This window comes from Aulonocara sp. 'chitande type north' Nkhata Bay, linkage group LG19 (assembly GCF_057382095.1).
Source record: "Aulonocara sp. 'chitande type north' Nkhata Bay isolate Kocher_YH1m ecotype deep benthic linkage group LG19, A_spYH_male_GT1.1, whole genome shotgun sequence".
NCBI classification, from domain to species: domain Eukaryota; kingdom Metazoa; phylum Chordata; class Actinopteri; order Cichliformes; family Cichlidae; genus Aulonocara; species Aulonocara sp. 'chitande type north' Nkhata Bay.
In genome coordinates, this window is record NC_141362.1 from 25,272,781 (window position 1) to 25,287,973 (window position 15,193).

Consider the following 15,193-nt stretch of genomic DNA (forward strand, 5'->3'; position numbering starts at 1 on the left):
TTCCTATCTCACTCACTCTCACTCGAAAGATCTCCTTATTTTTTCCAGTTTTATTTATTTTTTTGTGATTTGTTTAGCATGCTTTTTGAAAAACCCTTGGCTGGCTAGTTTCAAAGAAGAGAGTTTCTAGTGCTGCGTCTCTCTATCTACTAGGTTCTGTGAGCAACAGGAGCACATTCATTGACTTCACTGTAGCAACATGCAAGCTAACTTAAGTTGCTGTTTCATGCTTATTATGCTTATAAACATGGAAAAAGCTACCACTAAAAATAATGCAAAATGTGATACAATTACATAACTGTATTGTCATTCAGCCAAAAAAAGGGTCTTTTTGTTGTTTTTGTATTGCCCATCTATTGTCGAATTACAAACACAGTACACATATGTATTTGAATACATTTTGTGTGCAGTGTTGTTACAGTACTGAAACTACAGTTTGCGTCAAGTGGAAGCTAAGTTATAATTTTAGACCTTCTGTGTGTTCTTTTCGCAAATGAGGTTTGATACAGTGAGATACTCGATTATGGCTTCCTCTTTATGTGTTGGTTGTGGGCTGTTTATTGTCACCTTGGTCTCCAGCAATCATGCTCATCACCCCCACCAGCAGTCCTCTGTTACACTCTCACCCCTCCCTCCTTTTTTTCCTCTCCTGCTTCGGTCGGAAATGAAGTCAGTCATCCAGCAGAACAACTTGGAATAATTCAGAATTGGGGGGCTCTTTTCTTTTGCCCCCTCCCCTGCAGGCCCAGGCCAGCTGATCTGCTTCCGTTCTCAATTGTGTGTCCAGTCGACTGTGTGCTCTCAGCAAGGGGCGTGGGGCTACTCTGAACTTTGTACGTGTGTGCACCTGCATATACGCATTATGTGTTGCAGCAAGTTGCAGTGACATTTGTTTTGGGGCTAGTGTTCCTCTTAAGAATGAGAGGGGTTGAAAGAATGAACAGAAACTGCTGTGAAAAACTGATCTAAAACTTGTTGGCTGAGTTTTGCTTTTTCTTTTTTTTTTTTTCTTTTCTTTTTTCTTTTTTTTTTTTTCTTGGTCTCCAGGATGTAGGTGTGTCTATTTGATTATAAATGTTAAGTAAGTGCAGTAATAACAATACTTCTTGTTCAGGAGTCTCTCTTGGGTGACATGGGTGTTTTAGACCAGATGCATAAATGCATGTATGCAGTTCAGTTAACTTCCTTTCTGAGCCTTGCCCCCCTCCCTGTGAGTGTCATGGTTGCTGGCATGTGTGTGATGGTAGGTCTGAAGGGTCAGGCCCTGGTCATTGTGCCCTGGTCATGGCTGAGCGACACCACCGCCTGCCTTCTGTTCACCCCAGGGACCCCTTCCTGACTGACAGTCCCTTCTGCACCCATCACCCATATCCTTTATTGGGGGCTGTAGAGAGGTATAACACCAGCAGCATATTCTTCTTACTGGCTGCTCAGAAGTACATTGTGTGTCTGTGTGTGTGGCATGGGTTCTCATGCACAAATTTAGTGACACTGCTGTTAAACTAAGGTTAAGCCAGAAAAGGGTGTTTGTAGCAGATTGCAAAGAGGAAATTAGTTGTGTTTGCGTTTTGTCACCCTGCATCCTCCCACGGCCAGTTACTGTCTAATAAGCCTGGGGTGGGCGTTAGGAACAGAACTGACAAGTGGTGTGTGTGAGTGTATATGCATATTTTATTCAAATATATCTAAATACACTTTTTTTTTTTTTTTTGGCTTGGTTGAATCATCAGGTGAGGGGAAAAAAATCACAAATTCACAAAGTAATATTCATAAACTTGACAAAATAATATTTAAAAATATCTTTGGAAATTAGATAACTTCAGTAAAACCTAAAAATCTTCCTGACATCAAGCTTTGCACCTTGATCTTGAATTATCAGGCCCCATGTTATCTTAAAGACCTCATAATACCATATCTCCCCCAATAGAGCACTTTGTTCACCGATAGCTGGCTTGCTAGGGTATTTTAAAAGTAGACTGGGAGATTCCAAGCCTTTCAGGCCTTTCTTCTGTGGAAGGAGCTCCCAGTTTGGATTCGAGAGACAGACATGTAGTTGTCTAATTTTAAGATTGGGCTTTAAAGTTTTCATTTTGATAAAGCATATAGTTAGGGCAAGATCAGGTGACCCTGTATCCTCCCTTAGTTTTTCTGCAGCAGACCTAGGCGGTGCTTCTTCATGCTCACCATTTTCACTCGCTGTGTGTTTATACACTGTCCATCCATCCATCCATTCGCTTCCGCTTATCCTTTTCAGGGTCGCGGGGGGCGCTGGAGCCTATCCCAGCTGTCATAGGGCGAGAGGCAGGGTACACCCTGGACAGGTCGCCAGTCTGTCGCAGGGCTAACAACCATTCACACTCACATTCACTCGCACATTCACACCTAGTGGCAATTTGGATTATCCAATTAACCTATCCCCACAAGTGTATGTTTATACACTGCTCTTCATTTAATCTTCCCTCAACCCCAACTGGTCGTAGCAGATGGCTGCCCCTTTTTGAACCTGGTTCTCCTGAAGGTTTCTTCCTGTTAAAAGGGAGTTTTCCCTTTCCACTGTCGCCAAGTGCTTGCTCATTGGGGATTTGTTTTGATTGTTGGGGTTTTCTCTGTATTATTGTAGAGCATTTACTTTACAATAAAAAGCACCTTGAGGTGACTGCTGTTGTGATTTAGTGCTATATAAATAAAATAAAATTGACGTCAGATACAGACAGAATGTGCTTAATTTAATATCACAGAAGAATTTGATGTAACTTTTTCAGTTTGATGGAGAGATTGTTTGTTTGAGTAGTAATTGAAAGGTCTATATTTGAAAAGCTAAGGATATAAAGGGCATTTGATAGATTATAACGTTAACAGGGCTAGAAATTAACACCTGCCAGATGCTGGTACATTTTCCTTTTGGCAAGTGAATATCAGGAAGCCATTGACCACACTGGCTAGTAAATGTTTGTACCACAATAGCAGTTTAAGTTAAAGTGCTTTGAGCCTGTTTAGGTTTAAAGCCTGTTCTGCTGCTTGTGGTCTACACCATGTGTTTGGAGTCTAACATGTCCGCACAAAGTTATTATTTTATTTATTTTTTCATTTTTGTTTTTACCCACCAGTATTCTGCAAAGTGAACCTCATTTTTCGTCTGATTGACTTTGACTGTGACATGTTTGTCCAAACAGAGAAGGAAGACAAATCCTTAGATTTGAAGCAGTAGTAGAAGACTCAGCTCGGCTCACACTGATGATGACGACCAACAATTATTGATTGCAGATGTCTCATCCCCTCATGCACTATGAGCTGTTGTAGAACCATAAAAGTGTAAAAGGAAGACAACTAATATTTGGCAGCTAATTCTGTTGTTTTTCTGCTAGTCAGAAATTTCTTTCTTTGGTTTTCTTTTTTATTTCTGATGGCAGACAGGCACTTATCTACACAACCAGCAGATTTAGAACACGCATGTTTTTGATCACCTCTTGAATGTATGCTCTTTATATAGCATTTATTTCTTTAAAGCCATTACCCCACTCTCAAATCACTTTCTGTATTTGTCTCTTGTTTTGAGTTTCTCTTATTTGACATACTCATCACTCTTTTGAGGAAACTTTGGTCAATTATTACATGGTGGCAGGTCAAAGCTTTCACATGAAGAAAAAGATGGCTTCAGATTTAATGCTCACTGGCTCTTAGATTAATTACTAACCAATATCCTGAACACTGAGATTTGCCAAGGGTGGGGAAGGAATGAGACCAAAGGTTGGCCTCATTGAGTTAGCCAAGAGGGAAGCCAGGATGATGCTATTCCTCTTTTAGAACAAGAGCTAAATGTTAACTGTTTTCATATTACATGTTCTTCATAGTGACATTTCTCTGCCTCTGTCAATGCTTGAGATTTGGCCGCTGATTGAAAAGACATTCTTTGCAAATGTTTCAGACTCTGATGTCATCTTTATTGGTTAACCCGGACGTTGGCCAGAGAGCAATGTGTCACAGGGAGACATCCGGCAGTTATATACTTCAGTTCTTTGACTATTTCTGGCTGCGCTCTGATCTTTCCAAGTCTTTAATATGTTACCAGTAGTTTGTGCAAAACGCTGCCCTCAACACCCCCTGACCTTTGTCATTTCCGGTGGCCCAGTGCTGTGTTATCTAATCACGGAACATCTGTCTCCAAGTGAGAGGACAGAAAAAGACATGGAATGAGAGGCGAGCAGATTTAAAGTTACATTATGTAATTGGGATAGTAATCTCTTATTACTTTATTACTGATACATTGGCACAAAATAGCAATTTGTTCTTGTGAGTTGTGTTTCTGATTTGAATTTCTTGTTAATTTAGAGTTTGTGACTTATTGATATTTCAAAGAAGATGATTTTTTTTTTTTTTAGGTACTTTTCAACCATCTGCTTCATGTTAATTCTCTATAAATTATCTGAAACTTCTATAATACAGTAAATGATCAACACCATGTTTTATTTCTGCTTCATTTAAAAAAAAAAAAAAAAAAACTAAACTTTTTATTAGTGTGTTTGCCTTCTGTTACATACACAGTGTTAATTATCTTAAACGGCTATCTCATAATAGTCATTTAAAGGAAAGCGGATGATGTTGTTTGGAAACCAGGTCATGTGCTGTCTAGTTTAAAACCACCTGTTTCAAGAGAAAGGTTGGGAATCAGCTGTGGCCAGACTTAACTTGGCCACACGGTCAGTCACCCTCTGCCTGGGGTTAAACACACACACTGGGCGCTTCAGACAGTCTGTTGTTTTGCTGTGTACTAAAACCAAAAACGTATCTTTAATGCAAAATTTAATCTCTTATGTTCAGTTTTTTCGAGTAAGTAAATGGCAAATAAAGCAAAAGACAGACATTGGCCCAGAATTTCCTAATTGCCCCATCCCTAGTTTAAATTGTAATTTTCTCACATTATCATTTGTGTATGTTCTCTTTGCTCAACATTTTGTTTGTGCTGCACTTAAACTGTATTACTGGTCAAGGCTGAGGCTGTGTAGTTCTGCTTTTGTAATAAAGGAGATTTAAGCAAAGAAAAGAACCCAGGAGACAACTGAAAATATGTTAATGATTCTAGATTATGTTCACTAACACCACTGGGTTTTCCTTCTTCTTTCTCTTCCTCCTTTTTTTCTCCACAGTGACAGTTATGCGCGTGTGAGAGCAGTGGTCATGACTCGGGATGACTCCAGTGGTGGGTGGCTTCCCCTGGGCGGTGGAGGACTTAGCTGTGTCACTGTCTATAAGGTCACCCGGGCGGAGGACACCAACAGCACCCACAGTGGAGGCAGTGGAGGAAGCAGCAGCAACCTTAGCCCCTGTAGCCCTAGTCCTAGTCCCAGTCCAAGCCCTAGTCCCACCGCTGTGGAGTTCCACATCAAAGGCGAAAGGCTCAAAGACAAATTGGTAAGAGAACCTCAAGTTCATAAATGCGATTAGCGTTTTATGCTACATGGCCAGACATCCAAAGTTGTTCTTTTTTTTTTTTTCTTCATCTGAATGAGATCACTGCAAACCCTGCTGTTCTGGACTCCACTCAAATGCTTTGTCATTCATACATGTACTCACACAGGAAGTGGTTATTAGGCTTTCCTCCGTGGCACAGGTATCGGAAAATGGGAGCAAACTGCGTATTTCTGTGATGAATCATCAGGAAGAACAGGAAATTATTATTTATTTATTTATTTTTTGCGCCTGTCCTGTTTGGTTCTTTAGCCATCAAAATTGTTGTCTGAAGGCCAACAAAGATACCCAACGGATTTACTTTACCAAGTGGATCATCACGGCCTTGCCGTATTGGTCCATTTGATCGACCTTTGTTGTCCTTGTTATTTATTTATTTTATTTTTAGTTGTTACAGACGGGACCCTCCACTGCTTTGTCATTCATACATGTACTGACACAGGAAGTGGTTGTTAGGCTTTCCTCCATGGCACAGGTATCTGAAAATAGGAGCACACTGCGTGTTTCTGTGATGAATCATCAGGAAAAACAGGAAATTATTAAAGAGAATAGAATGTGAGAGATGGAAATGCACATTCACTCTGCTTTTCTATCAGTACTCAACTACTTGCCCCCCCCCCCCCCCCCATGTTTTTTTTTTTTTTTTTTTTTTTTTAGAATTCTCTTCCTGACTGTGATGTAAAGACTGTTTAAAGTTAATCTGTCCCTTTTTAAACCCATAAATACTTCTTTGTACAACACACTCCGTAGTTAGTGTGGTAAAAATAAAAGTAGAATAATTTTTGAAAGTTCTGATAAATATTTCATTTCAGATATATGCAAAAATATTTATTTTTTCCCAATAAAACCATTTACAGTCAAGCTTCTCCTAACAATTACTTTTATATTTTCCTTTGTAGCCAGAAATGCTAGTTTTCTAATAGGGTTGTCAAACAAAAAATCAGATCTTAATTGATACAGTGGAATTAGCTACTCATTTCAACAGTATTGATACCAACAGTGCCGTTTCTGTCTCATGCAACTGACACAACTTCACATAACACCTCCCCTCACTAGTTACTGAACACATGAACATTCATCCAACACTATTGAGAGGTCAGTAAAGCTCCAGTTTCAACATCATGAAGTACTGAACAGTTATCATAAATGTTAACCTGGCTGGTGCGCACGTTACTGTTAGTTGCTTAACTATTAGCTATTATCCGATAGCCACACACCCTGCCTCACTGGGCATAAACTAGTATACTCTCAGTGCCGCTCCCAGGCTCGGATAAATGGGAGGGTTGCATCAGAAAGCACACGCTGTGGAAATAAGGTACATTTATCGGATAGCCACATCGGTTAAGTTATCATTAAAGTTGTGGCTAGCAGCTGGAGCTAATAATAAAACTATAACGTTAATGTTGGCGCAGGCAAACATTAGTTCTGCCTGTTTGTAATGTTATAGTATACAGAGTTGGATTAATAGGGTAGTACAATTACTTGTGTCTAAAAGGTATTCTCTTAAAGTCCCAGATTGAAGCTAAGAAAGTTGACCAGCAACAGTGGCACCCTACCTTAGCCACAGGATTCGTTTAACAATGAATATATGAAGCTGTGTCAGCAGGCATTGCCTAAGATGTTCACAGGAAATCGCTAGACCTGCATTCTACATGTATTGTCAGATTCTTCTTCTTTTTTTTATTTTTTTATTTTTTTTACCTGACCCGTTTGGTTCTTTAGCCGTCAGAATTGTTGTCTGAAGGCCAGCAAAAATACCCAACGGATTTGCGTTACCAAGTGGATCATCATGGCCTTGCCGTATTGGTCCATTTGATCGACCTTTGTTGTTATTATTTAGTTATTTTATTTTTAGTTGGTATTGTCGGCTTCTTCGTAATGAAAGTAACAATGAGGCCCTAATATCAAGTGCTGTGTTGTGGCTTTAATCTGTTTGGCTTATGGAGTAGTTGCTGTAAAGCTCCTGAGACTCATTCTGTGCTGTAGATGTAAAACAGACCCAGTAGATGCACTGGGATAATCCTTGGTCTGTGGTAATCGGGAGTGTAAATCTATTTGTCTGTCAAATGCCAGATGACAAAAGGCGGCCACCATGATGCACAGAATCTGGTGCTTTCTGGCAGATGGTTATTAGAGCCTTCTTACAGCACTGTGCCTAAATGACCTTTTTTTTTCTTTCTTTTTTTTTTTCTTTCACTGAACACATTTTATGTATGTTTCGTATTTACAGTCCTTGTGTTTTGTGCGTTGGTAACCCAGGATGTGTGTGGCACAGAAAAAGGGTGTGATGGGAACGGCATTGCTCAGACAGGGTATAGACATGGTTCAGAGACCCCGACAACTGTTCTGGGATGTGGTAAAACACCCCTATCACCACCAGAATCCCCAGCCACCACAACAAACACCCAGACATATGTAGGTCTGTCAGGATACCACCCAGTGCCAGGGTGTTGGCATCAACCACTTTGCCACCGGCAGTGTGAGGGCATCAGAAGCAGCGTCCAAGAAGAAAACAGTGCCCCCCCCCCCCCCCCAAAAAAAGGACATAAGAATATGAACTGTGTAATTATGTTGTATGAGTGACGTTTAGACTTAGTGATGAATATCACTAAGGCTCCTTGGTTTGGGTTATGTCTAACATACAAAATAGGACAGTGGTCTGCAAGGTTTTAGATGTATTTTTATTTAGACTTTTTTTTTTTTTTTTTTGAAGGATACAATTTGGGTGTTTTAATCCAACCAGAAATAGACACAAAGGGAAAAAAGGCAGTGACATCACCGATCCCTGATAGAAACCTGTGAGGAAAATGAATCATAAATGCAGCTATTTTGAAATAAAAAAGACAAGGTTTTTTTTTTTTGGTTTTTTTTTCCTGAGGTGACTGGAGATGTGGGGGGTGGGATTTAGAGGAATTCGGGAAGCCGAATGTAGTCAAAGAGCAGGAAATGGAGGTGGAGCCAGATAGATGGGAGACGGAAGAGGAGAGGTGGAGGGGGATCTGTCTATAAGCGCAGTGATGCGGCACAGAGTGTACTGGTGATGACTCAGCTGGCTCTCCATATAGCTACCAATCACTCTCCTCCTTGGCCCCCCACCTCCCCTCCGTCTCTCTTTCTCGTTCTCGCTGCTATTCGGTGACTCTCTTAAAACTACAGCTCTAATTGGTTGATGATTACTTACCATGCTGGCTCTCGGATTATGACAAATATCCAGTTAAGCTCTTTCACTCCACCTTGCTTCCTGTCATTCATAGTTTGCAACTCCCTGCAGATTGGTACAGCCGTGCATTCCAGGCTTACTCTAAATGGCATTGCCTTGGAGGCAAGGCCCTATTTGACTGTTTTTTTGTTTTGTTTGTTTGTTTGTTTGTTTGTTTGTTTGTTTGTTATTTAAATAATTGTTAACACTGTTTGTTTGTTTTGACTTACCAGTAACATTTATAGCTTTAAGTCTTGGAGGGGGTGAGGGTGTGCTGGGTTATTTCACTATGAATCAATGCACCCTGTTGCATTATTCTTTACAATTTTTGTCTTAAAATAATAGCAAGGTTGGAATCATCATTCTGAAAGAAGCCTGATTTCTTGCATTCATGTGAGCATAGTCTCCATCTGTTCCTCTTTTCTTCTCTTACACACTGTCTTGACTGCTCTCTGTCTGTCTCTCTCTCTCTCTGACACTCTCCTCCATTAACATCACTTGCCTCTGTTCCCTTTCTGTCTCTTTTTCTGTCAGCAAGGCTCCTCCTCCTCTCTTTTCTCTAAGCACAATATGGAATGCGGTGTTAAGTATCAACCTTCCATGCAACTGTGATACTTCCTCCTCAGTCGGCCTTGCTGTGCGCTCACCTTACCTGCTCCGGCTCCATTCAGTCTCGCCTCCACAATCGCCCCCAGAGGCACAGCGGACCCCTCCTCCCTTCCCCTGTCCTTGTCACCCCAGCAGCCTCTCACATCCATCCTTCCCTTCTTCTGTGCACTCATCCAGTAGCTCTAGGGTAGTCACGCAGGCTTAACCCTCGCTGCCTCCTTTTCTTGTTAGAGACATGTATGAAACAATGATATGGAGACAGACGCTTGAATTATGTGCAGCACACTTGCAAAGCGACTCACACAGACAGAATGAAATTCAGACCTGAGCACCCCCCCTCTGACACACATACACACATATCATCAACCTCTTGTACAGCTGCCACGTATTAGCCTCTTGAAGTGTGCATGTTGACTGTTGTCCAGATCCACGGGGAACGGTGCCATCTGCTTTCAGCAATCGAGTACTTTGTTTGTGACCGTTATCCTCCGACAAGACATTTGAACCGCAAAGATGCACAGCGTAGCACTTGGGTCGTTGAGCTTTTCATCGCACCAGCTCCTGCGCTCACGCATGCTCTCACGCAGATCGCGGTGCGCACAGTCACACATTCACACCCCATTAAGCCACCTCTCGTGCGCGTCAGTAAAAACCTCAAAGACTTTAATGGCCGTCTCTCATTTCATTTAATCTGCCTAGAGGAAGACCGGGAGGCGGCCCAGTAGCCCTGATTAATAATAGGCTTTGGAAACGCAGCCTCTCTCTGCCATACACTTGGGCTCCCTGGCTCCAAAACACCTCCACACACTCCAACTCTCAGGCCACCACTGCTCTTCAAGTTTAACTTTAAACCCCACTATTTAGAATGTGTTTTACAAATTATCTAAGAAGTATGTTGAGTATTGGATTTGGGGGGATTTTCTTTTTTTCTTCTATTTTTGATTTTAGAAGCTCTGGAACTGCCCATATGTGTAGTTCAAATGGCAGAAATCTTCTATGTCTTTTCGTTATATTCCTGTTGTGTTGGAATAATTGAATTTGACACATTACAACAGCTTATGGGGTTGGATTAAACCACACAGGTCAAATTCTGTATCCAGCTATATTAAAACATCTCAAAGAGCACCAGCATGCCTTGGTTCACTTTCAAACTCTTCTGTTTGTTTCTTTTCAGGTGGTACTGGAGTGTGTGCTGCAGAAAGACCTAGTATACAACAAGGTCAACCCCATCTTCCACCACTGGAGGATCAACGACAAGAAGTTTGGACTGACCTTTCAGAGCCCTGCTGATGCTCGTGCTTTTGACCGGGGAATACGGAGGGCCATTGAGGACATTAACCAGGGTGTGTTTTGCCTTTTTGTCTGCATGCGTGTGTGTGTTTGTTTTCTTTTTGCTAGTTTAGAACAGGTCAAACCAGATAACAAAGCCAATAGAAAGCCAACAGAATGCACCTTAACTTAACAGTCCATCAGCCAGCATTGGCTATTGTTTCCATATCAAGAAATCAAGGCAGCCCACAGATTTTTTCCCCTCTACTACCCTCACCACCTTTCAAACTCTTACTCGATCGACAAAACATCACATTTGTTTAGAATTCCCACCTAGAGTTTGCACTGTGTGTCTTAGCAACCATTCAGTACATGTAAAAGTTGGATGTAGATGGATGTATGCACATGAATGTGGTGTGTATTCTACTGGTGTGCATTCACAGCCTGCATTCCTGCTTGTTTATCTTGGCTTGTAAAGGCTGACCTAGCATCTGTTCTAGAAGAGATGTGTGCCGTTGATTACCTTTGATGACTCCTCCGCCAATGCTACCTGCTCTCTCACCCAAGCTTGAACCCTCCTGTGTTCTCTTATCAAGCCCAGCTGCCCAGATAAGCTTGCCACATCCGTAGAGACTGGCAATGCAATGCTTTGCTCAGACAGTGGGTGATAGAGGGCAGGAGAGGGTTGGTGGGAAAGACAAGAAACTCATAGAATGGATCGCAACCTGAGATATGGGCTGAGCTTCACTCAGAAGAAACTTGACCAGACTGGGCTTTTGTCCTTCTCTGTCTTGGCAAGATAGTTTGAGGACTGGCTAGACTAGTCTAACAAAATTTTGTATTTGGACTGAATGTGGCATTTATATATTTTAAAGCTAAGATAGGTATTTACTTTATGCGTGGAACTGAGTGGGCAGGTTTAGGTCCTAATAAGCATTATTTTTCAGCACAGTGCCAGAGGTTGCAAAGTCATCCAATTAGTAGGAGAATTGCCAACTCAGCAATCTGCTATCCAGCCCTGTGTTATACAAGATGCTGGTCGACCGGCTGGCTGGCTGGCTGAGGAGCTGTAATATCCTTTACACTCTAGACCCAGGAATCATGGGGAGCATAGAGGAGGTACAGCGGAACATTTGTAAAGGTTTATCGCCACTGAGCATCAGTTGCTTCTTGCCCACAGCCGTTTATCTGAGATTTGAACTTCCTGGGCACAAGTCCACACCATCTAGGTAAAAGGTAGTCATGTAGAACTTGCTTTGCAAGCTGCTTTTCCTGTAAATTTCACATGAAGATAACGAACCGGCAATAATAGCGTACTTCATTATCACAGGGTCATCTTCTAGGATGATTAGTGTCTCTTTTAAACAAACCAAAATTCGCTCCCAGTTTCTTAAATGTCTTCTATTTTGGTACGCTAAAATGATGTGTGGAAACCTGAGGGGTTTTGTTTTGAATGGGGTGTTGGCATTTGAAGATGTGAGCTGGGAAGCTGTTATGGTCTTTTGTCACAGTTTGACAACAAAATATCAGTAACATATCTGATATTCATGATTTGAGGCCGTTTCAGTACTGTTCACATAATCAGATGGCAAAGAGGCATGGATATCTCATGTAGCAGGGCCCGGGTGATTGTGAAGATTCTCATTCAGAGACTGTATAGTCTTGGTGTGCTAATAAATGCTTCGGCTTCTTCCTGTGAATGTCAGCTACAGCAGGTGATGGTGGGGTTTCATTCCCTTGCCTTTCTCTCTCTCTCTCCCCCCTCCCACCCCTGCTGTCCTCTCCTCCCTCCGTTCTCCTCTCTCTCCTGGCATCTTCTGTATTCTGCCAGTGTTGTGTAATGCCTCTCCTCAGTTCTTCTGTATTCCAGTTGCATCGTTCTGCTGCTGGACTGCTGCGTGAATGTGTGTGGGGGAGAGAAGAGGCAGGAAGGGTGTGTGTGTGTGTGCGTGTGTGTGTGTGTGTGTGCGTGTGTGTGTGCGCACGCGTATCTGCGTGCACGCACACGTGTGTATCAGTCTTGCAGTCCTCTGTTGCCATGGCAACGTCAGGCACATGGCTCAGGCAGCTTTGTGGCCCAGCGCTGCCAGAGTTGGGCTGCAGGAGGCCTCTTTCTCTCAGTAGTGGAGAAATGCATACACACACACACACACACCTTTCTCCATGTGACTCAGCGACAGACAGACAGACTGATGGACAGACTGTGTCTAACACAAGCTCAGTGAATTCTTCTGTCCTCTCTGTGACAGAGATCACATTACTGTGTTTTTCTGCATTCTCTCTCTGAATGCAGACAGGAAGATTGATGCCTCAGTGCTTTAAATAAAGCCTCAGCCTCAGCCTAAATAAGTGAACCAAAGTTGAAAAAGAACCTATTTTTCCCCCTTGGGTGCAAATATATTCACCACCCCCCCCTCCCCACATTCAGATAGTTTTGTTCTTGCTTTCTACAGCATTGCCAAACTGAAATGTCCTTAAACATTGATTCTTTTTTTTAATTTATTTTTTTCAATGTATAAGCTGGTGCTTTCATCAGTGGTTTTTATGTGTTAATTTAAGCTGACTGAAACCACAATAATTTGATTGGCTGTACCTGTGCACTGATATTTTTTAGTAAATGGCTGCATTTTATGTTAATTCTGACCATATGCTTGGAAGTGCATAGGTATAACTCATCGTTCTGAACTCAGCTTTTAGATTTTATACTTCTGATGATATTACCTGGTGAATATTATCAAATTATTAACTTTAAATGTGATTTAACAGTTCTTTATACAATGTTATGCACATATTAACTCAGATTTACTTCAATTATTGTTCTGTAAGAGTAAATGTCTGCTGTCTGTAAAGCAACACACACCTGCACGAATGAGTGGTTAACTGGTGGCATCTTTTAGTTGTGTAATGCTTTATTTTTGGTTATTTTTCTTGGATTTGGTTACATTAACAGCCATATATTACACATACTAAAAATGTAGGTTTATTCCAAGAAAAGTTTTTATCTTATGTCACAAAACGGTGGTGTTGCATTCTGCTTGTTGTGATCTGACAAACCTCAAGACTTCACTGGACTACGTGCAGGGAAATTGGCAGACTTTATTCAATTACACCTTCACCAAGCTTTAAAAAAAATATTCAGACTGCATACATTAAACAAGTTATTTCACATTGTTGACATAAGCACCATTAAAATGTTTTCTTTTTAAAAGTGATGTTTGTGACAATAGTGTTCAGCAAAACACTATGAAAATATAAGTAGTGTACGTGTCTCTCTTAAGATTGACTTCTCCTGTAGATTGTGTAATGTGTGCAGTGATGAAAAACGTTAGCTCTTTCCTGCACCTTGGTAACTGAGGTGTTTGGGGTGCGAAAATGGCACGTGGGTTTTTAGCCGAGGTCACGGTTACATTATTCTCTGCATGCTTATTTTATTAACTTCTGTGAACCCCACTAACACAAAGCAGCTTTCATTTCCCCATTAGGCCACAGGCAGAAGAAAGCAGAAGTCTTGAACTATTCCGGCCCGACAAGAGTCAGCGTGGTAACTTTAAACCATGCTTAGGGGGGAACAGTTTGAGAAACAAACAAACAAATAGAAATATTTTGTTGGTAGAAGGAAGTTGCTGAAAGATTCAGACTGACGCAGGTTGTCGCCTGGGTTCTTTGAATTTTTACCCTCTAGTCTTCCCTTGCTTTTGTCAATCAAATTTAGCTATGAGAGTTTTGTGTTGTATACTTTGCCTCTTTGAGCTGTTGTTGAGTTCTCGTACCTTTCTCTCTTTCAGGTTGTCGACCGTTTGGGGAGGGCGATAATCCAGAGGATGGACTACCGGTGAGTGACATTAAGGTTTAGTAAAGAAAACCTGTGTTGCTATGACTGAAAAGAGTGAAGTTCTCTCTGCTTTGTCACCGACTCTGAAATGACATGATCCACATGTTTGGTTGGGGTCTGATCTGTCCCAGCCAGGTGCTGACACCTGCCTTTGTTGTCTCACAGTTGTTCTTAGAGATTTACAGATGTTTAACCAGTGTCAGCCAGACCCTGAGGTGAAGCTGGGTGTTGGCCAGCAAATGTGGTGTACTCTAACTCTGCAGCTGTCAGTCTTGTCGAGATTGAAGATGATATATTATCACCTGGAGCATTCATCTTTACTAGTCAAATAAGGCTTTAGGATGTTGATGTTGTCTTAGCTGAAAAAACAAGGTACTTTAAGGTGCTCAGTAGATAGTTGTGAACTCGCGTTTAGCCTGTTTAAGCTAATCTCTCCATGATGCTGACGTCAGGGTCGCATCTCGTAAGACTCTTTATTCTTCCTTTGCGTGAAGATAGGACTCTGACTTTAGCTAACTAAATTTGGGACCAACTAAACCTGTACACAATAACTGCATGCACCATGTATTGTACCAACAACAACACTCAGTGCCTTTGCACAGCGGTTGACTGTCACCATGTGTGTTTAAGAATGTCACGTTCTCTTTAGCAGAGAAAGGCAGCAGGTGTATAGTTCAAGGCAACACACCCTTGGTAATTTGTTTTAGATATCTGTCCTTTTACAGGAAAGCCAGCCACCCACCTGTTCTGCTTCTGATTGCAAATTTGATAAAGGCACATTAGTAGGAAGGGCAGCTCTTGTAGGACACATTTAGTGA

General features: G+C 41.6%; 1 protein-coding gene across 1 annotated transcript in view; it reads left to right on the forward strand.

Annotated features, from left to right (window-relative positions):
- spred1 (sprouty related EVH1 domain containing 1) overlaps nucleotides 1–15,193 on the forward strand; it is a 38,664-nt gene that overhangs the window by 13,252 nt on the left and 10,219 nt on the right. The window contains exons 2-4 of the mRNA XM_086274449.1: nucleotides 5,145–5,409; nucleotides 10,449–10,617; nucleotides 14,329–14,375. Of these exons, the coding sequence (XP_086130575.1) occupies nucleotides 5,145–5,409; nucleotides 10,449–10,617; nucleotides 14,329–14,375 (481 nt within the window). The remainder of the gene's footprint in view (nucleotides 1–5,144; nucleotides 5,410–10,448; nucleotides 10,618–14,328; nucleotides 14,376–15,193) is intronic.